This window comes from Vicugna pacos, chromosome 2 (assembly GCF_048564905.1).
Source record: "Vicugna pacos chromosome 2, VicPac4, whole genome shotgun sequence".
NCBI lineage: Eukaryota > Metazoa > Chordata > Mammalia > Artiodactyla > Camelidae > Vicugna > Vicugna pacos.
This window is the reverse complement of record NC_132988.1, coordinates 63062882-63088969: the sequence shown is the minus strand read 5'-3', so window position 1 is coordinate 63088969 and position 26088 is coordinate 63062882. Positions and strand designations below refer to the sequence as shown.

Here is a 26088-nt window from a genome sequence, read left to right as displayed (position 1 = left end):
AGAAATAGTTATTTTCATCTTGTGGTGAGAAAATCGAGACTCAGAGAAGTTAAATAACTTGCTAAAAGGCTTATTGGCTTACAGGGCAAAACCAGGGCTCAAATCCATGCATTCTGACTCTGGGGATGGAGGAAAATAAGATTCCAAAGATATTTAAAATTATTTGTTGATTAATTAAAGTCAGTTGATAAGGGAAATAAAGAGGTTGAAATGCACAGAATTTGGGGGTAGAAAATGAGGTGGTACTCACTTAAAATGATAATAAAGGAAGAGGAGCAAATTTTTGTTCATTAAAAGCTGGAGGATGTAAGTACATGTGTGGGGGGGAACATGATGAATTCAGTTTTGCCTATTTTGAATGCAAAGTACTTAAATGGCATTAATTTAAGAAGTCAAGAGAATCCTTGTAGGGGAGGAAAATAACCACCTACTACCCTGTTAGGTTCTGTGACTAGACCTGAGAATTAAACTGACATAAGATAAAGTAACAGGAGAAAAGTATACACATTTTATTTAATATTTTTATGTGCACAAGGGAACCATCTTAAAAAAATTAAAAGAAGACCCGAAGAAGCAGTTAGGACTGAGAGTTTATATGCTTTTTTAAACAAAGAAGGATAAATTTGTGATGAAGTGACAAGACAAAGGAAAAGGGTTTAAACTACTAAGAGCAGTACGTTACAGGAAAGTGACTAGGAAACATGTGGGGGAAACCAGTGGAAAATAAGGGTTATTTTAGTACATTTGTTTGCAGAGATTCATTTTGGCATTGACTTGTACTCTCTGGTGATAAGAATGTTCTTCTCTTCCTGCCACACGGGAAATTTTCTGATTTGCTCTCAGGTAGATCTCAGGTAGAGATCAGAAAGCCCCTCCTGATCTGCTGTTTCTCAGTTGCCTTCAGCTCAAAATAATCAATGTGCCAAAGTGGCAGATTTTGGGATGGCATGTCTTAACTTCCTCAGTCTGCAGTTTCCGTAAATATTTGCTCTTGGCATATAGGTTTAGGCATCATAAACTCAAGTAGCTCACTGAGTATGTCTGATATTAACCACATAATCTGAGTAGAGGGAGAAGAAATGATGGTGCAGAAACATTAACGAGAGAAGAGAAAATGGAGAAAGAATAGTTTGACAACTGAGACTAAGAAGGGGTAAGTAGCCAGAAGAGTGTGGTATCACAGAGGTCAAGGGAAGGGGGTTTCCATCAATTTCAAAATGAACTCAATCCTAAAAGTATCTAAAAAGCCCTTCCTGAAATAATAATAACTCCAGCTCTTTTTTTCCTGGGTAACTAGTAGAATGGTGGTACAATAAAAGAGAAACACTAGGGAGAAGCTGCTCAGCAGCGTCGGCAGTAGGGAGAATGGAGTAACAGAATTTCTCAATGTGTAAAGCAGTTGGTTAAGGTTTTTTGAGAATCACCTACATAAAGGTGATAGCTGAAGTTGTAAGAACGGATATCAGAGGAAAACTAAATTTGCAACCAAAATAATCTTGCAAAAATATGTCACGGCCTTAGTTTAAGTTCTTTAATGACATTCAGGATTCACTCCCTTACACAGCCTTCCTGCTCCCTGTATTCTCCTTAAACCTATTTCTTCAGAATTCTGCAGCCTCACTTGGCCATGATCTGGGTGACCTCTGGTCCTGGGATGCTTTTCCTCCAGATAGGCATGTGGCTGATCTCACACTACCAGGGGTCAGCTTTATAGTCATCTCCTTAGAAAGTCTTCCCTGATACACACAATCTAAAGTAACTAAGTAGTCACTTTTACCCACATGATTTTTCTAATTCTCTGCATAGTACTTCTGCCATTATCTTATCACTTTGATTGATTTACTGCGCATGTCCTTCCCAGACTCCAGTCTGCTAAACTAGGATGTGAGCTCTATAAGCTTAGTAATCCTGTCCGTCTTTACCCCTGGATCACTGCACCTGGAACAGTGTCTGAGGCACAAGAGCTCGACAAATACGTCTGAGTGAGTGTGAATGAATAAGTCTATACTATTCTTAAACTATATAGGCTAATTATTTTGAGTGGAAAATATATTTTCTGACTCTAAAAGGGACAATCTCGTAGGAAAGTCTGAAAAACTGTCAGCCTGCAGGGGCTTAAGGAGACATGATGATTAAATGCAGTGTCATATCCTGATAGGATCCTGAAACAGGAAAAAGACATAGGTAAAAACTTAGGAAATCTGAACAACCTACATACTTTAGTTAATGATAACATATCAGTATTAGTTCATTATTATAATTAATGTATCATATTAATGCAAGATAGTAATAATAATGATGAAAATTGTGTGTGTAGGGTGGAGATATGGGAATTCGGTAATATCTGACCAACTTTCCTGTACGTCTAAAACTAGTCTGGAAAATAATGTGTACTAGTTAAAAAAAATTAAAAAGTATAAGCTTGTGAACAATTGAAAAATACAGAAGTATATAAATTAAAACTGGGAAGTCTATTTATGGAATGACATCGATATTATCCCAAAATAATCTCTTTGATAGTTAGCTGTGAACCTCTGCAGACTTGAAAATATTTACACCTACGCAAATAAATGTGATCACTATAATAATGATATCTGTTTGATTTTGCTTGCTTTTTTTTTTTTACTTGATACTATATTATACTCATCTTTCTAAGTCAATATAAGGTCTATCTCATTCTTTCTGTGACTAAAGAGTATTCCACTATTTGGTGTAGCATTTTATTAAACCAGTTTTCTAGTGATGAAATTCAGTTGTTTTGTTGATATAAACCATGACACAAGTCTACCTTGTGATCATCTCTACATGTCTGTTCTTTTCAGTGGTGGAACGCTGCCACATTGTGCCACAGCTACTCCAAAGTCCTACTGTAGGCAAAGAGAACACCACTGTTTTGTGATTGTATGACAAGAGTTACAAAGAAACATTATACAAATGTGGATGTGAGTACAAATAGTCTTTTCTGGCAGAATATTTAAAAGGCTGATAACAGAAGTTGCTTTGAGGAAGGCAGATTTGAATGACTGGGACAGAGGCAGGGGAGAGGCAGGGTAGCTTGCACCACACAACTCCAAGGGGTCACAATGTCAGTGACACAACCAGGCATTAGCAATGCAGTGGCCCCGTTAGGAGAACACATATTTATTATTCTACTTTTTGAATTTTAAACCATGTGCCTATATTAGCTATTCAAAAAATTACTTAACGAGAAGAAAATGTCATCAGAAAATAATTTGAAATAACCTTTTTTTCTTTTAACTAAAATGATTGCCTTCAGACTATAATAAAACAATCAAAATAGTATTTTAATTTCTATTTAGTTTAAAAATAACCACAGGTATTGCCATGAATCTATGGTAGGTTATTACGTCAAAACTAGATGAAAATATCAATACATATATTAAATTAGAAAAAAGTATTTTTGGTTGCATCTAAGAATATTAATTGTCCAATAATTCTCTTCTTTTAGATGTAGAATCGTTGATCACTATGCCCACCTGCAAAGCTATACCTATTAATAAAGCACTGAGCTATCCAAAACTGAGTAGCTCAAAGGATATGGTCAGAAGTATGGGATATGGTCAGCTGTAGTTGGGTAAGACTTTCAGGAAGTTCTAACAAAGATGAACATTTTAGTTACTTGCCTTTCTTCCTTCTATGTAAAGATTAGCATAAAGTGACGATTCGAACCAAAATAACTCTCTTGTCATTTTGAAAGCCCATGTGCTAAAGATAATAGAGCAGAAAAACATATGAAGCTTTGGTCTCTGATTTGGAGTTTTCATGATAACCCTGGACTGCCTCCTCCATATTTCCTTTTTATTTTTGAAAATAAAGCCTTGGTTTAAGTTACCATAGTTAAGTTTCTGTTACTACCAGATGAACAAAATTTATACATTAGATAAGGGAAAATATCAAAATTATAACTCTGTTGGGAACAGTATTAAAAATCATTTGTTTGGTTCCAGGCCATCAGGCAACTACTTGACTGCAAATTATATCTTCAAACTTCCATTTCTTTTCTGACCTGTACCAGAAAAGCTAATGATAGTTCCAGAAAGTAGGATCTTAAATCTTAAATCTGTAATGCTATTTTAAATATATTTTTTTCTTCTGGTTAGCTATGTGATTATATCACCATTAAAGAAATAGCAAAGTAAATTGATGTGTATTCTCTTGTGTTTGCATAGAAATAATATCTATTTATATTCTATGTACTGAAAATTTTCTGAAGGTAAACTCATGTTCAGAAAGCAACAGTGTGTTAGAATGGACTTAAACAATTTTACAATTAAGTGATAATCTAGGCCTTGATCAAGAAGCTGTAAGAGAGAAAGAATAAAACTTGGTGAAAAGAACTGAGAAAATAGTTTTGTGTTAGATAAAAACATTTTATCTAAAAACAGAATGGCTTTTTTTATACCCTTATTAGAATTACTTCTTGAAGGACTTACAAAAACCATGTATATACAAACAGGAGCTGGAACATTTGCTTATTTATAGGAAATGTGCAAAATAGAAGAGTCAGAAATGACTTTGTAAAGCGGTCATCTCTGCCTGACCTGGCACATCAGTCATGGGAATTTTGAGAGATTCCCAGAATGATGTTCTTTGCACGTCAAGCAGGATCTCCATCATCAACATCTGTTACTGTCCTTCAGAGGTTTTTAAATCATTAAATTTATGAACTGACCTGTCCAAGCTCTTAAATAATAACCTGTATAATTTACTCTGCTTACATTACATATGATTTTTACTGTCTTTTGATTCAACAATTGCTTTACAAGAGCATTTAATGACTACAACTTAGAAAAAAGAATTTTTGTGTCTTCTTTATCTAAGAAAACTACTCTGCTTTGTAGATGGAAGTCACTTTCTTTGATCTCAATGTCTTTTAACAATAGGTTCAGGGCACCAGAAACATGCAGGGTGCAGATTTATATTTTCTCTCTTACTGACACAAATCAAGTGCAGATTTATCAAGCTGTGAAATATATTAAGTTCACAGGGTTTTAACAAAGGGTTACCAAACCTCAAGAACCTGGTGTGATTTAAACTACTTTCAGATGTCCTTTTAATTATATTAAATGAAAGTTTCGGTTGGCTTTGATGCTTATGGGCAAACATCGAAATCTCTTGAAAGAGCTGCTAAAAGTACTCCCTGTTGCTGTAGTTAATATACTACATTGTATGCACACCACTAGCCAATTTATTCTAGCCACTTTAACAAGGATATCCAGCCTGACAGGCCACACAGAATAGTATCACAAGTCAAGCAAAGCACAAATCATTAGAGGACTCGGAAAGTTGTTTGACATGCACCACGGAGCTCTTTGTCATACAGCCAATTAAGTGACCAAACAAGGAACTTGAAAATACTCATTAATTTCTTCCTAGCAGTATAAATGTAGGTTAGAATCTCTCTTGTCTCATGCACCAAAGGCACACAAGTAAAACTGGCATAATTCAATTTGCACTTTGTCAAAGCTGCAAGTAGTAAATATGGCACACAGAAAGTCCGCATTAAAGACAAAAAAGTGGAAGCAATAGGTGAAAATGTTTACATAGTACATATAATAATACAGATATCCAGGCTCTGGAATGATAAAAAGATAGTCAAAAGTTGGCATTATTTTTCCTCTTGAAAAGCTTTATCAGTATTTCTGAGCAGATTCAGCAGCACTTGACGTCACTTCCTCCTCCGCGAAAGAAGAACTTGAGTTGAGTCCTGGATGCCATACTCTCTAGGTCCTCCTTTCTTAAGGCTGCTCTGTAGTCTCTACTGTTGGCTCTCCTTCCTCTCCCTGACCTCATGAGACTACAGTGTCCTGGGGTCAGCCCTAGACTCTCCTCTCTCTCCACACTCATTCCCTTGATGAACTCATCTAGTACAATGACTACTAAACGCCACTCTAAGGGAAACATTATCACATATTTATTTCTAGTTTGACCTCTCAGCTGAATTTCAACTAACTACATCTAGCTATATATTTAACATTGATATTGTATATCTAATAAGAAACTCAAACTTCACATGCCCCAAGCCAAGTTCTTGTTGTGCTCCCTCCCCAACTGGTCACAGATAGACCATCTCAGTAAATGGTGGCATCATCCTTCCAGTTGCTCAGGCAAAAACACTCTGTGTTGTTTCAAGTCCTCTCTTTCTCTGACACTTCACATGCAAACCCTTAGCAAATCTTGTTTGTTCCATTAAAAATAGTCCTGAACCTGAAGAATTATCTCAGTATCCTGTGCTCATATCTTGTTCCAAGTGACCATTATTGCCCAAATCATCACCCTGTTTCAGCTCTTGCTTTTCCTGCTATAATCTGTTCATCACTTTAAAACCATATCAGATCGTGTCATCCCTCTGCTCAGAAACCTGCAGTGCTTTCCTGTGTGGCTATGAATAAAAGCCAAAGTCTTTACAATGGTCTGTCAGATCTGGGTCCTTGCTGCCCAGTGGATTCATTTCCTATTGCCCTCTTCTCTTTCATTCTGCTCCAGGTGCACTGGCTTCCTGGACAACAAAGGCATATTTCCACCTCAGAAACTTTCTGTTTTCTCTGCTGGAATGCTTTTCCCTGCGTATCTGCACAGTACACTCCTTCAGAGTTTTTCTTAAATATCACCCCAGTAATGCATTTCTTGCTTTATTTTTCTCCATAACATTTATCATCATCTCACACACCACATATCTCACACACTTATGGGACTGTTTTTTTTCTGCTGCAAGAAATTTCACCCTAGGAGAGACAGTGGGGATTCTGGCCTGTTATGTACACTGCTGTATTCCCAGTACTGATAAGATTACTGGACACGTGTGCTCAACTAGTAATTTTTGAGTATTTTTGTTGTTAACTATTATGTGATTTTTTTCTAGTTGAAGACAGAGATTGCTTTTACACTGATGGTACCTAGGAAATAGATTTCTAGTGGATAATTAAGGTAACACAAGCAAACAAAATAAGTAAGTAAAATAAAACAAGCAAAATATAACTCCAAATTGAAATAAAAAAAGGGCTTGTTTCAAATACTTCATAAGCTTTAAAGAACAACAGAACAGTTGCCTTTAAATAAAAAGAAAAGAAAAATGGAAAGATGGGAAGAGGGAGGAAACCAGGCATGTGTGTATATGTGTGTATTTTTTAAAAATTAGCATCTATTTACAAATTTTTTCTGATCAGTCTTCAACTGACTATGCAGATAATAGCTTACTATTCCACAAAAATTCAAAGAATGACTGAAAAGATTCATATCAATAACTCTATGTACTTATATTTCTCATTAAGCAAGATCAACTGCAGACTCTTAGGGAGTCCATGCCATCTCTGAGATTTGGAGAACAAAAGGAACTGCTCATTAAATCAAAATATATTTCTTAACTGGGAAAATGTCCTACTTTTACAGCAGAAAAAAAAAGAATGCCAGTAATTTCAATAGTTCCTGCTAAAGAAGAGAACAATGCTAACAAACATTACTATTTAAAAAATGGGAACTTGAGATTGAAAAATGAGCAGAAAATGCAAAGCTAAGTTCTGGTTACATTTACGGAACATGAAGACAGTTGTTCTTAAGCTGTTTGAGGTCCTACTCTACTCTCAGGTTCTCATGAAAACCACAGATTTCCCTTTGGAGCCTATGAGTTTTACTGGTTCATGGATTACCCTCCCAAATCCTCCCCTGCCCCCATACCACAACCAGAGTTAAGGACTTGTGCAACTCACAGGTGCGGTTACACTCAAAAAGCGAAAATAGCAAGTGCTGCTGTAGATGTGGAGAAACTAGAGCCCTCATTATCAGGGGTGGAAATGTAAGATGGTGTGGCCACTTTGGAAAACAGTTCGACAGTTCCTCCTTTAACACAGAGTTAGAGTATTTTCTATTTTCTTTTTTTCTCAATATGATTTTTTTTTAATCACAGTCTTCTCTGAAAACCAAAGGACCTCAATGCAAATTATGTTTGTATTTGACCTGAATATAGCAGTGCAAAATGATCACCACAGCCATTTGAACTCCATCTCAAAAAAAGAGAAATTAAAAAAATTGTTTTACTCTATGCCATTCCTGAAATACAGTACAATAAATCAATAAAAATAGACCAAATGATGTATCTTGATTGCTAACGTCAAATAATGAGGTCAGCTCTGCTATCGCAGTATTCCGGCGAACGGGAGCATGAGCTCCTGAATTGGGAAGACCTAGTAACTGAGGAGCCCCTCGATTACTACTATATGAATAACTCTGAGAAAGTCATTTAATCCTTCCTGTGCCCCATTTTCTCTACTATAACTTAAGAATAGCATTAGTTATGTCACCGAGTTGTTATGAGGATTTATACAGAATGCTCTGCACAGTGATGGCAACAGTGCCTAATACATGTACTTATTCCTAATAATAAATCAGTGTTATTCTTAGTCATGGTATTGAAGAAGCATTGGATGTACATTAGGATAGCAGCATGAGTGCCATCGGTGCTAGTTATGTGACCTTGAGCAACTCATTTCATTTTTCCAGATCTCAACGAACTCATCTTCATCTCCAACGTCCCTGCTGGAAATATTCCATCATAATAGTTACATAATATGGGTATGTAACACAAACCTTATGTTCTCTGGCACAAAACTTAAAACCTTCTTCTAAATGAAGGTATATATTATGCCCAAGATATGATCATGATATTTTTACCAAGGCATATGTCAATTTCTACCTTTTAATAGTCAACAAGGATTTTAGTGTAAAAATTTAAAACTAAATAAAGAAAAATGAAATATACGGACCCTTTTTTTTGTTTGTTTTTGTTAAAATTCTTGAGACAAAAGCATACTTTTAGGAGATTCACGTATTATTTAAATAATCAAAGCAACTATCTTAATTGTTCACCTACAGATCAATTATCACAGCTGACTACTGACAGTCCAGATCTCACTGTTGTTTTTTTTGTTTGTTTGTTTTTTGGGTTGTTTTTGGTGAAATAAGCAAAAGGTGGGAAGCAAGAAGTAAAAAATGGATCTAGGTAATTCATAAGACAGACACTGTACTTTTAAATAATTAAAAGCTAATGTATTTAGATGGTCAAAATCAAACATAAGAAAATCATTGCTTATACCCATGGGAAGGAAATTTTTTGTTTAAGAATTTCATGATAACTAAATAATTATCTTGTTTCAAATTTAATGCAGATAGCATTTCAAGTGTATTTCATACCTATTTCATAGGTAACTCAAAATGTGCTCTGAACATAGTAATAATAGGGAACATAAGTCTTCAAAACTGAAATAGACTAAATTTTAAGGCATTATTCACTCTAAAATTTCATAGAATAATGCTCTACATTAAAAGGAACAGAAATAATGTCATATTAGTGAGCAGAGTATTTCTGCTTCACCAATGTTCTGTTTGTATTTGGTCTTATCAGATGTTTAGTCAATAGCTGAAATATTTATTCATAGCCAGTCAATTATAACACCAGGAAATCAGCCATTGAATAAACTGTGGTATTAATTTCTCATCAGAGATTCATGTTTGAATGACCATGCATTTCATAGATTTAAATACTGAAAGGCTAATTATCTCCAAGGCTCCATTCAAGAGATAGCATAGATTGTAATCAAAAGCAACCCTAATATTGCTCAAAATGATCCTCAGCTTTTAATGCTGGAGAATACTTCAATTTGTATATCTGTTACACACATTATGCAACATATATACATAAACTTCCCAAAGCAATTTCTTTCCTGAAATCTTAGAAAAATAAGCCTGAACAGCTTCTTATATACAAAGAACCATTATCTTTTAAAGTAAAAAGCAAACTAAAAGCTTTTCTTCCTAATATTTGTTTATTGTTCAAATTTTTTTCCTCTTAAATGACTGTCTCAATAAATGCCCTTATTGTGAATAAACTGATACAGTTTAATTTCTGGACTACTAATCTGGGAACCAGGAACCTGGGATGTTGAGGGCATCTCCCTTCACAAACACAGTTGGCCTTCACCTTTAAAAATGCCATGATATACACACAGAGGGAATGAAGTTTACAGTCACACGGTTTCATATTATTTCTTCCTTCTGATAAAGTTAATTTGTATATTGGGACCCACACAAATGGAGGCCACTCCAGTGGCCTGACCCACATCACACATCTAAACCGGCGCGTCCGGGAAGTGCCTGTCGTGGGAACCTAACACACCAATCACAATCCTCCAACTCAGTTTAGGTAGCTCACCTTACCCTAGAACACAGGACCTGTCCGCCTTCTAAGGAAATCCCCAACCTCCTAACCAAGTGTGCCCTGCTTCCAAGCTGTGTCTATAAAACTCACTCTTGCCCAACATCCCTCAGGAAGAGTGCTCCACTGATGGTGAGGCACTGTACTCCCCCAGTCCATGGATGGTTTTCCCTTGAGTAAAGCACATCAAAGTCATTACTAAATCATTTTGTCATCTGTCCCTTCCTTTTTTCCTGTCCTCTCCTCCCTCCTCTCCCTTCCTACCTTCTTTTCCTTCTTGTAAAAAAAATTATGAAGCTTGCTTCTGGGATTCTTTTTCACAAAGAACCCATAAACATAGAAATGTTTTCTACCTTGCTTAGAAACAAACTACATGTTAACTGGAGAAAAGTTATATTTACATTGGGATTCATGTATTTATAATGAGTGGAAGAGAAAGATCATCATAGCATGTCCTGATCAATTTGACAGAAGCATGATATTTCAAGTACTCTGGACTATATGTTGTCTTATATGACTCTGATTGAGTGTCATTTCTGGATGATGTACTATTCAAATATTAGCTAGACCAATATATGAATGAAATGTATCCACACCCATCTCTCTGAAGAAATTAGAGATTTATATATTATACCCAACTCACCTTTCAGTGATGACCAGAATTCTTACACCCCAAGGTGTACCTCCTTGTTAATCTGTGTTCCTTTTGGGTGACAGAACACTGGCACTGTCAAATTTCTTTTTAGCACACACCCTTTCATATGTCTTTCCATCCCCACCCTCTGTGCCCTCCCTGAAACTCTTCTAGTTCAACAGGGTACATTGTCATCTCTCTATCAGATGCCCGTATCACCAACAGAGACAATTCAACAACTTATCACATTGATAAAAACGCAGAAAGTACCTGGACATAGGCTCTGCAAGAGCGCTCTCTTTTCTGAAGCTGAATCCATTAAGACAGCAGATTAAACACAGAATAGAAAAAACAAGTTAGTGACAGGAGAAAACAAGAAAAATAAAAGAACACATCTACACAAACACCTTACTTTGTTGTGCACTACTTTCTAGAAGAGAATGAAAGGCTAAGCAGCAGCAAAACGTCAGCAACGGCTCGAAAAATAGTAACCAACGCCTGTTTAGAACCCAAGTGACAACTGGATGGTACAAAGCTGTTAATGATGGAACGAAATCTTGAAATAAATTTAGCAGAAATTAGTAGAAATCAATGTACTTCATTCATTTGACATGATTCATTTCATATGAGGTTAGTTATTAATTCATGGGCCACAAATGAAGACGTATGAAGTAAATTATGTCAAAAATTCAGAACTTGCTTTTCAAAGATAGTACACTGTCTGTGGTTTACAGATTATATACATGCTTAATATGAACCACAAACCGTTTGTGGAAAAACTTCTGTGCATTGAGAAAAACAGAAATGCCCACTAGTTTGACTATTTGATTCAAAGGACAAATACCAAGAAATAAGCAAATTCTGATTCAAAGAATGTGATCAATCTTCTGATTTATCTGTTTTATTTCTTGAAGAATTTCTTTTGATGGTTTTAACCAAAAAAATTTATACTTTTTAGAAATTTTTGTGGGATAAAAAGACTGTTTTGGTGTGTTTGTTTGCAAACAGAACAATGTTTTTCAGGGCAAAAGGTTAACAGCAACTCACATTCAGTCCCAAACATTTTTTTTCTAGTGATTAAAATGAATAATTCACATGTATTTGCTCTGTTTAAATAAATGACTGCAAATTTTATAAATTAGATTGTAGTTTTCCCCCTCTTCCCTATTTTTTGCCTTCAGTAGCCTTGATTGTTGAAGGAGAAAATTACCCTGTTTTAAGAAGCAGTTACTCTGATGCCTTTTGTGTGGCTAATACTCTCCCAACTTTAATTCATGCATTCTTCAATGAGCATAGAGCAGTTACTCCTCTAAAGAATTAAGTGAGGAATGAGTGCAAGTAAATTGCCAGCTCTGTCATTTGGATCACTGACTCGCATCATGGTTTGGCAGGTCTCTAAACCCTCCAGAATTTCAATGTGGAGCGCAATTGATTTGTACCAAGTTGACTTTGCAAATCTGATGGGCTATAACTGCTTTTGGGAACAGTGTGAACCACAGGAAATGAGAACAAACCAGCAAGCATGTGAATAACCTTTGCCCTCCCATCTCCTTACCCCATCATGCAAATTAACATATGACAAACCACATTACATAAACGATTGAAAAGAGCCAAATAAGAAACAAAAGAGAGCATTAAAAAGCTTCAAAAATGGAAATTTGCCCATTACTTAGTTATTTGATATTCAGAGTAGGCAAGCTGATTAGCTGTAGCCAGTTAGAATGTGACATTAATCGCCAGCTTTACCTGATATTGTCAGACATCAACACCATCATCAACACCATTTTTAAATAAAGATACACAGTATTGCTATACCAAGTAATGTTATGGATATGTAACATTATAGAAATTACTACTTCCAATACATTGTAATAACAATAGCTGGCAGCAATATTCATTAATAGCATCCAGTCAGCCTGGCAATACCACATTAAAATCACAGCATGCCCAGATTACATAGGCAGCTGTGGATTATATTCTGTCAGGGGTTTGGTTGAGATTCTATCAGTGATATGAGTGATAAAAATAACTCCTTTATGCTCAGCAGGAAAAAAGCTTTAGTAATAATTTATATCTAATTGATAAAACTGAATCTATTTTTTTGAGGAGGAAATTGCAGGAAAAACTGCCAGATAAAATATGTAGCTTTTTAATATAAAACTATCATTGTTTTAATAATGTCTCCATCTTCATGAGTGAGACTTTTAGTCTAATAAGACAGAAAAGAAATAAACATAATAAAGACCACTCTGCAAAATTATTTCTTTCATTCTAAAGAGGAATGTTCATTTAGTGAATTCCACACATTAGTCTGTCACAGTCAAATTCTTCCTTTTTTAAGTAGTTAGACTATCATCGATATTCAAGGTATTAAATATTGAAACTTAAAATCTCGTTTCAATAACAGATCATCTTGACTACAAAAATGCCATTCAGGGAATACATGTTATCTGATGGCAGCAATTCTAATATCTTTTCACCACGTGGTATTTTGTTACATAAATAAATGATATTCCTTATAAATATACAAAACATATTTTACATGCTTATGTAAAATAAAATGGTTGTATGTATATAGGTTATATAGAATATACATATAAAATGCTTATATATGAGTATATAGTGTATAAAAATATATATTGCAGATTTTTAAATATAAATAAAATACATAAAATCTAAAATTTTAAAAATAAATTATTTTTATTACTTACAATACAAAGTTGCTGAATCACATTTAGACCTTTTAAGTTATAATGGTAGTAATATAAAATCAGTAATTTAAAAAGCAAAAGGAAATAAAAGTAAAAACTTAAATACTTGCTCTGTGAGATTTTAAAGGTAATATTAATAAGGTTAAATTATTTTTAAAAATCTATAATGTATTATTAATATCCTTACTCACTGTTGCCATTTTCTAAATTTCTTATTGATTAGTTATTTGTTTTATTGTTGATTACATTAATATAAAGGTTTGAAAGAAAAAAAAAGAAATCGAGGAAGTGCCATTTATATTAATCGTGTCAGAATTTAGCATACAAAAGAGGAGTACTATGGGGAAACAGAATTGTAAATTCAAAATATATAGAGAGAGGTTATCATCTACTGTTCTTTAGATTGAAAGCCAAGTAAGGTCATTATTATAATGAAATAGTGAAGTGAACTAAATATAGCTAGCAATTCTCTTGAACGATCTGATCTTATAGAGAGAAATTAAAAAGGGAAGTCTCACTGATTTTACTACACTTTTAAAGATACATGTCACCAAGGTCCTTACCTTGTTCAAACTTCGTGCAGCACTATCTTTTCCACCTGGGGTCAAGTTCCGCAGTTGTACATCTAGGAGGCCTACTAGCTGGTCCATGGCACGGACGGAATAAGTGATGTCTCCAGCATTCAAATGATTTCTTGTCTGTTCGGCCAGCTCTCTAGCAATGTTGGCAGCTGTCTCTCCAGATTTCAGCTACAATTTTGAAAACAGAACAAAAAGGAAAGAGATCTTAAATAAGCAATTTTATTGCTCTCTTTGGGTAATTGTTTTTGTGTATAATTGAGGCAAGAAAGTTATTAAACTCCCTCTCCACTTGGTATACATTCCCCAAGTTTTCCTGCTAATCTATCATTTTTCTTCAATACCTGATTTGAAATTCATGACTTTAGGAAGCTCCTCTTGAATCTAACTTACAGAAATTGTTCTTATTTTAATTATTCATCTGAGTGGCTAAATCCAAGGTTTGCCCTATGATTCTTCTCTGTGAGTTTCTAAATTGGATGTTGATGAATTTATCTTGTGAATCCCAAAGATATTCTAGGTTCTCAGAGGCAAGTACAGATTTCCCATCATGCCTAATTAAGCACTCACTGGCTGCTGAACTCTGTAAAAATTTTATTCCAAATAAAATGCCTGCTTTTCAAAGTGGTCTTTATCTTCTTACTAACTAAATAAGAGATTTTGCTCCCAGTGTACTAGAGAGCAAACTAGTTTCTAGCACTTTCCTTTTCTGAAACTACATGCTGATTTTTCAAGTATATTCTACAAGAATTTTTTGAAATTGTCAATACTCCAAAGATATTAGAAGAAATAAAGGCTAATATCTATGATCACTTGAACAAATTTGGGTAATAAGAAGATGGGAATATATATATTAGTTTGTAAGGAAGGCATGAGGAACTTTAAAAAAAAGTAAGTGTAATTTCTCAAGTTATCTTGTTTTATACCATTTTTAAATTAATAAATTAAAATAAAACATATTTACACAGCACAGATATAGGGTATGCAATGCAAAAATAATGAATGCCTCTTTTTTTTGCCTCTCTCTATATTCACTTCCCAGAGACTGTTACTGGTTTGGTATGCTTTCCAAACTTTAGCCTGCCCTATTATTACTTAAATATATAATAGAGTCATTATTTAGAAAATTATTTTATTTTCTTCTTTTTCTGTTTTTAACACAATCCAGTATAGGACTCAGGATCACAAACAGAAAGGTCTTCTCTTTGTAAGATTATCTTCCTAATGTAAATCCAGAAAGCTGTAAGGGGCACAACAAAAACTCTTAATCAAACAGGTTATCACTATCTACTCAGGGATGCTTAATAAATGTTCATAGCAGTACTGAATGTTAAAGAAACAAATGAATAAATTGGAGCAACAGGAAATCTAAATTGTTAACAATCATAATCTCATGTATATAGAAAACTCCTAATTCAAAAATATAAAAATAAGTTTAGTAACATAAAGTGTTTGCAAAAATTTGTGAAAATGTATACTATCATCATAAGCTACTACTGGATGTGTATATTTGCATACTGCCCATGTAGACTAAATTACTAGTGGCTATTAAACTCTGTGAAGACTGCACAAGCAGAGATTTATTTCTCTGATCCTATCAACCATAAAAAATAATCTCACAAATATAAAAAAGAAATGTTAAAAGATGTTCATTTCATCTTGCTTATAATTGAAAACAAAATGAGTTATGACTATGGAAAACTGCTAATATATATAAATATCATGGAATATTACACAATAGTTAAAAATATGAAGGAGAACAAGGTTGTTAACATCAGTCTTCAACATGTGGAGTTAAAATAAATGCAAATATAAAAATTATATATATGCTAATATTATAGGCATGCTATTTATGAAGAATAAATACATAACTTTAGTATATAACCATGTTACCTATGAAAAATAAATATTATATATAAATATTTTATGTGTTTATATATGTGTATATATTTAAACACACAGGACAATTCTGAAAGATGAAAATCAAAAGAAAAATCCTTTTCTGCAATGTTTAAATTTTATAAGAAGAAAATATTAATATACTACAAGAAGAATATGTTATAAAGTATTATTAGATAGTTAATTGGTACTTTTTAGACACTCTTAAAATAAAAAAAAATCTGCACTAAGTTTAATAAATTTGAGAAATATGGTCAGGGCTGCAAACCTAAGATACTTGTAAGACCAAATGGAATACATTATAAGGTTCATCAAAAAGTATGTAACAGTCAATGTAGATCAAAGTAGCATTCACAACCCCACTGATGGAACATGAAAGTACTTTTAAGTGGTACAGAGTGACACAAACGTGATTATAATCCATACATTTTAATTATTAGGTACAATTTAGGGCTACTTACTAGTAATCTAGTAAATCAATTAATGATTTATGTAATCAGTATTCATAGCATTCATTAATTAAATTGGTTAAATACTAGTAGTATTCATGAAGTATTCTAATTCAGTATTCCATCAATAAGTCTGAACACCTTATACAATTGATTGGCAACTTTTCAAAATTCCTGTGTATGTGAGTATACAGATAGCTGGAATTCCTATAATTTTCCAAAGGGATATTTTTTTAATCAGTGTACCATTCATAGTGTCTTGCATTTGTGGTAGTTTTCCATCTATGCTATTCTTACAATAATGAATGTATTTGTGAAATTACTATTGTTTTACTTTGTTAACCACTGTGTTCTTGTTTAATTGTTTTATTACTATTATTATTATTATCATTATTACTGTATTGTTTTCTTCTATGTCTTTATTACAGCATAATACTTTTTCTATGACAAAATGTCAAAGCACATGGACCTCTGGAGTCTTTTGATTCACTTAAATGGGCCTTGTTGAAAAAAGATTAAGATCTACTGAAGTAGGTAATAGTCATTCTTTAACACATTATCTTCAAAACTAAAGATGCAAGTAGTGACTTTCATCACATTTATCAGGGAACATCATGAAAAGCAAAATTATTTATGAAGCAGAAAAAAAATAGCACTGGTATTTTCACACTGTAATTCAATTTCTTTTTCTGTGTAATTGTACCAACAGTCTTCAATATTATTATAATATTGGGGTGGGACATGATAATGGAAAAGAAGGCCTATGTAGTCCCCTAATACAAAAATTTTAACTTTTTCTTTATGTAAAGTAATGGAAAATTTGAAAATGTAGATGACTAATAAGTCAAAATATAACTGTTCTCAACATAAAAGATAATAATGCTGCCTATATATGTGTCAGTAGCAGATAGTGTAGTGTTATAAAACAATGACTCAAATATGAAAATCACTAGTGGTTATTTTAAAAACAGTAACTGCATTTTAGCATTCAAAAGTGTTTATTTATGAAGAATAAATCTAATTAATCCCACAAAAGAACTCTGGAACTCACTGTTCACCAACTAGAAAGTTGTAAGAAAAAACTAAAGTACAAATAAGTTACTCTAATGTTTATAATAAAAATGCAAAAGTATGTTTTTAAAGCTAAATAAAAATTGATATAACTAATTATTCAGTATGATCCTTTCTGTTAAAATTGAAGAAACAGTAGTAATACTTTTTCAATCATTCAACAATCATTTGGACTTTTGTTATTTCCTAAGGAATGAAAGACAAATGCTGTGCAGAGCTCTTGCATTCAGGAAGCTCACATTCTACCAGTTGGTATGGAGAGTAAGGGGTGCAAAAAGGTAGATAATATTAATTCAACAATACAATTATAATAACAGAAATGTATATGAGGTGTCGTGGGAATATAGTATGGGGGTAATAAGTGCCTGGAAATTAGGTGGGAAGGCAACAGAAAGTAACAAATAAGTTCAAAGTTAAAAGATAAGTGAAGGGTGACCAGGTAAGAGAAAATTCTGGTGGGGACTGGTGGCGAGAGAACCAAGAGGATACTCTATAAAAGGTGAAGTCTAGAATAATCATGGTTTGGGAAGACAGGGTACCAAGGGTAGAACAGAAAGAAAAAGTAGAGTTCTCTACCTTCAGAAGTCAATACTGATAACTACATAGCATAAATTGTGTATGTATGTATTAAATATAAATACATATATCTATTTTTTAAAAAAACAGAATGAATATCTCTACCTCTATGTATAATTTCAACAATTGTTCCTTCAGTCTATCTGTTCATTTGTTCTTTAACTAAAATTTGAATTTCTAATAGCACTAAGCTAAAGTCTGGGGATAAAATGGTTAATAAAATGGTTCCCCATAACAGGACCTTACATACCAGCAATGGAAAGGGCTGTCAACAAATAACTGCACAATTACTTCATTTCAATTTTTTTGAGTGCAATACAGAATCCCCATGTGGTAGCGCAGTTTAAAGGCATTTTAACCTGTTGTCTGAAGTTAGGGAATAATTTAGGAAACGCTTCTCTGAGAATGTTTAATCTGAGATGAAACGGAAAAGAGGGAATTTGGCTGGGATGAGGGTGGGGGCTTCCAGGAAGAGAGGGGCAGGGAATCTTCAAGGTACGGCATGAAGGGCACCGTGGCTGGGCTCTAACTGGACAGCTGATGAGGTGAGCAAGGAGTAGATGATGCAGTCCCCCTTTGGAAGTCATGATGAAGATTTGGGAAATTCTGTAAAGAGCAAGGAGAAGGTACTAAAGAGTCTAAACAAGGGTGGCCCAGTCAGGTTTATATCTGAAATCAAACTCAGTAGAATGATTAGAGGGTTCAGGAGTGAATGCAATGGGGCCTGCTGTGGGACTACCTCAGTGAAGAAGCTGCTGTGGATCGGGGTAGTGGCAGCAGAGAATAGTGACAAGCCGCCTGATTTGGGAGAGAGTTACAGGTACACCCACAGGCCTACTGTCGATTAGATACGTGAGAAGAAGGAAAGGGAGGCACCAAGAGCCATCTCCAAGTTTCCTGTTGTTAGTGGCCATGTTGCCCTCAGCTGGATTCTCCCACAGCCACTGTGATGAACTCAGCATTCAAGCAGGCTGCCTTTCCAGACCAGGCCTTCATTGGCCATTTTCTTTCCAGTGGCATCCAGAAGCCACTCTTCTTTCTGACTGTCATATTTATTTTTCTCACTACAGTTAGCATGAACTACAAAGATTTTATTTTAATACAAAAATATATTCGTATCTTGAATCTGCCTCAAGTCATCTGTGCAAAGAGGCAGGGCTGAAATACTTATTCCACATATCCTAGCTTAAGGATCTCATTACATTGTCTATCTCTAACATTTCTTTTACTAAATTCTGTTAAAATTATTTCTCAGAAATAAGTACATGTACAGTGAGAAATCTTATGAGTTTTGTGAAGATTAGTAAATTCATGCCTTTATTGAAATAGTGGGATTATATCTAGGGCTTCAACAGGGGAGGGGAAACCCTACTGCTTTAGTTAAGGATAATAATTATGACAGAGATGGATACTATTTACATTTCAAATTTTGACACAAGTGAAAACAGTTTTCTTTGAAATAAGCTTTGACATTTTATGAGATTTGTTACATCAAACATTAATCAGGTGCCAAAAAAATTCCGAGTTGCTCACAGTGTGTAAGTACAAAAGCTACTATTTCTTTGAAAGATCTACCTATTTTTCTATAAATCTGAGTCAAGTGGGTATATAAACAATAAAATGTTTCTACCTTACAATAGAATGTCGGCTAAATGAGCCTGAAGATGTGGAAATCCCATTAATCTCTGATAAAATCAACAAGCAATTTACTTTCATTCCATATTAGATCTATGGAGGCTAAAAAAATGGAGAAAGTAAGATCTGGGGACAGGATTCAACCAGTCTTCCAGAGCAAATAGCTGGTTTATTTTATACTGTAGAACAGCAATATCATTTCTAGATCTTCACACCCTTCTTTAGAAAATGCAGAAAGAACCCTATATTATCTCAAAATCTGCTAGTAGCTTGTGTGCAAACAAAAGAAAAGATACTTCAGTATGCTAGAAACAGAAAGACTATTTCTTAGTAACAATTCAGGCATTTCTTTGATTTCATATGATGGTTGGACCAGGTTATGAAGTAGGAAGCAGACCTTACTTCACATGTAAATAAATATGAAAGCTCTTCACAACTATAATTTCAGAGTTTTGAATTGACAAAGACGGGCGGGATTCTAAAGTGCAATGAATTCTTTAAATGTATGCAAAATAGAAAATAGAAACTCTTTGAAAATTTGAGTCCAAGTTAGAGATCACGCTGAAGCCAGAGATGATTTCAGTAGACAATCATTAAGAAAGGTGAGAAAACAGAATATTTTACCACGTATGTTTGACGAGGTAGAGCTCTAATTTGTTGGCTTCTAATAGAAATTGGAAAATCTTTTTAAAAAAGTATTAATTTGAAGACATATATACCTATCTTGCTATCTGTCCTATCTTTCTATCCAATCATCTATTTATCTTTGTACCCACCTTTCTGTTCACCCATCCATCCATCCTACCAACCTCTCTCCCTCTCTGCTCCTATACCCCGTCATTTCTGTTGAGATAAATATTCCTTTGTGTACAACTTTTGCTTTTCCTTTTCTGTATAAATTACGCTTTTTAGTAAATCTCATCATTATGAAAGTATTCTGGCCAGTATGTTACAAATTTCTTCCTGATAGTCTGACTTGAAACGCTTACATTTTCTCTAGTGAAATGTAATTTACTCTCTAACACTACTCAAAATTTAACCTATAATTTTATCAGTATATAAGTGGCCTGAATTCATTTGTAAGTCAGAATCCATCAAGACTCTTTGTTGTTTTTTTTTTCTCCCTCCTGGCCTGACTGCAGGGGAAAAAACATAACTCATTTCTTAATGAAAATGAAAATTTAAGGTTTGTTTTTCCAACTAAAGTAAGCATCCTGATCCATTTACTTGTGTATACTTGCTGTCTACAGTGGTGCCTGACATCCAGTGAGTGAACAGCACTGACAGCAAACTGAATGATCCTTCCCATGGGAAAGATGCAGAGACTGCGGTCCAGAGTGTCCTTTCCTTTAAAGCCCTCAGGAATTCCCCACAGGCACTATAAAGGTGTAAGGCAGGGGCCTCTTATTCCAGGGGGCATTTACCCACAAAGTCTTGGGGAGAGAAAACTGAATACACTGTTCAAATGAGAGAATCACCCCCTCCTTTCTTTTTTCATCTCTGCTTTTATTGGAGGTAAAAAGTGTTCCTCTACTTTAAAACTCTGAAGTTCACAGAACCACAATGAGGGGAGGCAGGAAGGACCGAATCATTGTAAATACCTGTTTCACTTTAATTTTTCAACATGGCATAAAAAAATACATTAAAGAAAAGTGGAGAGGTCAGAGCAGAGGAAAGAGGATGGGACAAAGGGAAGTAAGGAGGGAAGAGAGAGGCAGTAAAATGAGAAAGAGAAGGGGTTGGGAAAGGGAGGAGAGGTGAGGGAAGGGAAGCAAAAACTGTGAACTCTGCTGGGTACTTTTTGCTAATTCAAGGCCACTTTCCATCCTCCTTCATCCTTCTCTCTGCCATAGAAGGTGGACTTACATGTTGTTATTAAGAGCACCACTCTTCTCTGGCTTTTGTTTGGGTTTGGCCAGTGGGGAGGCTGGACAAGTGGATGGAGGAAAGAGGGTGTGTGAGATCAGAGTACTTATTCCTCGAGATCTTTTCTGAAAAGCTGCCTGAGGCTGGGTTGTGTCTCTTGTCTACAGGTCATCTTTCCTCTCAAGAACACCCTGCTTCCAATTTTTCATCATTCCTTTGATCTGGCATCCACAGGCCTGAGGTTGGGAACAGCTCCATCCTTGTTACTAGCTCTGGGTTCCTGCTCAATCCCTTGCAGTTCATCTTTGCTCCCCCAATATCACTGTAAACAAAACCTCTTCAAAGGTTCCACCTGTTTGTTGTTGGGACTCAGGTACTGAAGGAGGAAATAAGCAAAGAGATGAATCCTGTGGAAGATGCTTTGGGGAGCTGGGGAGAGAAAACAGGGGCAAATAACTGTGAACATTGCATATAAACTCTCTCAAGTTTATAATGTTAATATTTTAAAGTGTTGGAGTTTTGTGGTAACCTGTTCAACTATCGTTTATGTTTACTGAACAGCATAAACATTTGGAGGTATAAGGGACACACCAGGTAAAGAGGGGAGAGAAGTGAAGAGAGATTAGGTGAGTGGGTGTGGGATATAAGAGTCGTCATAATTGTTCACCGTGTAACCAGTGCTGTAACTAAGAGTGATGTCTTGAGAAAGGTAGACCCAGCTAAATGCCAGCATCAGCACTGACCCAGGGACGGTTACACAAGCAGATTCACAGGGCAGAAAAGCCTCCTGGTACAGTTTTGAAGATTCTACCAATTTATAAATAATCAAACCAAGGTATCATTATAAATTCCAACCATCTAAATTGTATAATCTTGATATAATTTAATATGATTTTTACAGACTCTACAGGATTATACAGAAATGCTCTGGAAGAATGGAACATATTTGTCATAAAACAAAAACATTCCATCCCTAAATCAAATGGACAACAGCTGTCTGGTCTTTGCAAGGAACAGTCTCTTTTGTCCTAAGATTAGCAGGTCTGCAGAAGAAAGAAAAGTATTAAGTATCATTATCAGTTCAAATCATCAGTATTTTCTGTAATGAGTTAGGCCAACCACATTCAGGAATTACCATGAAAACACTCAGCTTTCTAGGTGAATTATTGCTGAATTAATGTTAACCCCTGGGCTAAGTACATAGGGAATATTTTTTAAAAGTTGTTAATGTAAGGAGATATGCTACTGATCTTTTAATCTGATCACATCTTGCAAGAGTTATTTGCCCTGGGGTCTGAGCTACATTGTAATAAAATCAAAGGACATAAAAACTGTGGCAGGAACAGTACTGAAATTGGAGAAGCAGCATTATGAATAGCAACAAGCAAGGAGATGCATATGTAAGAGGGTAACTGGAGTCAATATAACCACTGTTCTTCCATGATTTAGGATAAATAGATAGTTATGGCTCATCTGCTAAGTGATCTACTGGGTAGATATTTATGGATTATTATACAGTCTATTACTGAGGATCAGCCTGGTTAAAAACAAATAGAGAAGAGAGCAAATGGTACAGACAGGCTTTTAGTAAGGCCATCATTTGTAATATTTCTCAGGAAAAATCTCTTTCAGAAATTCCTGAGCATAGCTAATGTGCCATAGAAGGACTCTTCATTTTAGGAGTGCGTAAATCCGCACAAATTGCTATAATAAGGATTCATCCCATAGCCCTTTTGGCATAAATGCACATCTGGTCTCTGTTTGTAATGAAATCAACTCAAAGCCCCACAGTGCATTAATAATAAAAATGTTCAACATAGTGCAACCAAATAAGCCCTGCAAATTTGAGTCTGCAAGGTTCTGTCACACATGTGTATACTTCTAACACTGATAAATGATTAGGTCACAGAACATTTATCAAATGGATTAAGATTCCAAAGGTAGAACTTTTTTGGGGATAATTATTATTTCCACAGGAAAATCCACTTGTATGTATGCTAGAAGTTTTTACTTGCTTGATTTATAATACCTCTTGCACTTTTATATCTATAGTTCACAATACCATAAAATTTTTATTAATAATAAAATTATTGTAAGCAATACTGTCTGGCTTAGAGGAAGTACATGGATTTACCCTTTAAGAATAACAAAATTCTAGGATTAGCTCATAGCACATTAGGGTTGTCATTAAACCTTAAATTAAATTAAAGTAGGAGAATTTTTTCCACATTAATTTAAAAAAATTGACTATTTTGTTTTCAGCAGTTATAATTAACAGAGGATCTAGATTTGGCAAATCCTTCCTTGTCAGTCATACGATTTACCTTCTGTGTTATATGGTTGACCCAAGGAGAAGAACAGTTGCTAAGATCTGGTCCTTGAGGATCCCAGATTCCAGCAGGAGCCAGGCACAGATATGTTGATACTCCTAAAATAATGAGAGAAATAGGTCTGCTTCAAATATTCAAACCATCTTTCTTACAATGACTTTATATCCATGAGATATTTAAATATGAGCAAAGGTAAGAATGTAATCATTACACTGTTATAATGTCTATTAAAACACCATGTACAGTGCCTAGCTAGCAACAGGCATTAGAGAAATAAACTACAACAAACAAAAATTCAATTTTTGGGGGTGGGGGGAGGGAGCGGTAATTAGGTTCATTTGTTTATGTTTTTTAAATGGAAGTACCAGGGATTGAATCTAGGACCTTGCGCAAGCTAACCATGTGCTCTACCACTGGGCTATAACCACCTCCCCAACAAATATATTTTTAAAGCACTTGCTGGCAACTACACCAGGTACAGGGAATAATTTCATTAATCAGATGGATGTGGTACCTGCCTCCATGGGGCTTACTGCTTGAGTTTTCAGAGGCAAGGTAGCAGCTGAGTCTTAAAGGAATCAGTTTGCTGTCTTTGGGAATCTTCGAGTGTTTTGAACTGAGGTCTGCTGGGTAGGGGAGTTGTATTTAATGGAGTTGGAAAGGCCACCAGAGCCAGATCATGAACGCCCTTGTCTGTCATCTGCTGGTGCTGGAAAATCAACGATGACCATTAAGCAGAGGAGACCAATGGGCTGATTTCGGTTTTAGAAAGAGAACTGTGGCAGCAGCACGGAAGATGGATTTTAGGGAGTGATGCAGAGGTTGTGTGGAAGCTATTGTAATAATTCAAGTGAGAAGACACTGTGTGGGCCTGAACAGGGGCACAGCAGAGGGGACAGAGAAAGGGTAAAAATAAGACAGCAGTGTATGCCCAGTCACCTGGGAAGGAGGGCCTCAGAAGGTTTCCTTCAAATTTCTTTCTTAATATTCATGGGACAGTAATATTTTGTAGTGCTTCGTAGTTTGCAAACTGTCTTCAAATAAAGTATTTCACTAACCTTCACAACAAACAGCTGAAGAAGGGGGGCTGTTACCATTTCTCTTTCAGAGATGAGGATACTGAGGTCCAGAACTAAGGGGACAGTGCTGAGAGAAGTTTCAACTGTTTTCTAATTTCAATACCACAGAAAACTTTAGAACTAAACACTACACCCCTTCATAAAGGGAAGGAAGATTTCAGAATATTTTTGAACACTTTGCTGAAAAACAAAATGCACTTTTATAAAAATCAATATATTTTCTGGTCTTCCCACCACTTCGCAGACCGTGGCATTCAGAAGGACATATCCATATTGAAACTTTTTTAAGACAACTGTTTTTTAAAAAAAATATATATTTTTTTTGGAGGGGGAGAAGGGAATTAGATTTATTTATTGGATGGAGGTACTGAGGATTGAACCCTGGACCTTGTGCATGCTAGGTATGTGCTCTACCACTGAGCTATACCCTCCCCCTACGACAAACCTGTTGAAGTAACCAAATCAGTTATTCCCAAATACACAGTCCCTAACAATAGTAGTACAGTGACATCTATGTGCATTTATTTCATTTACACATTTTATGGAATAATGCAAATTTTATGCAGGGTATCAAGTATTAGTTTTATGAAGATCAGTACAGGTAACAATAAGAAATCAAACTATTTCTGGCTTAAGATACTAAATAGTAATATGGGGATTTATCCCTTTGGGGATATTATGAATCACATCAATTGAAAAAAAAAAAGGGTGGGGTGGGGGAAGAGCTATCTAGTTCTTGACTATCCCCTAGAGAAAACAATGCAGGACTGTTCTCTCTAGTGGATGGTGTGTAAGTGGAGGTTGGCTCCCACCAGCACCATCCCTGACAAAGTCAAGAGCCTTTGACTAATAAAAAACAGCTATGATGGCTTGGAAAAAAATAGATAGTCAAATCTTCTCTTTCGTTAAATGTTGGATAGCTTCAATAATCATCTTCTAATACAGAAGTCCTTGACCTAATTTTCTGCAATAAACATTTGACAATTGGAGACAAACACGAGAACTAGCTCCCAGCAATCCAGTGATTCACTC

At 35.1% G+C, this 26088-nt stretch overlaps 1 protein-coding gene across 9 annotated transcripts in view; it reads right to left on the bottom strand.

Moving 5' to 3' along the window:
* The window catches only part of ADGRL3 (adhesion G protein-coupled receptor L3), a 730953-nt gene that overhangs the window by 123847 nt on the left and 581018 nt on the right, over positions 1–26088 (bottom strand). For 7 of the 9 annotated variants that reach the window (XM_072940759.1, XM_072940768.1, XM_072940763.1 and 4 more), the window contains 3 exons: positions 23972–24075; positions 14137–14322; positions 11133–11171 (listed from right to left, as the gene is read on the bottom strand). In XM_072940759.1, coding sequence (XP_072796860.1) covers positions 11133–11171; positions 14137–14322; positions 23972–24075 — 329 coding nt within the window. The remainder of the gene's footprint in view (positions 1–11132; positions 11172–14136; positions 14323–23971; positions 24076–26088) is intronic. The other 2 variants (XM_072940764.1, XM_072940765.1) reach the window with 1 other exon arrangement.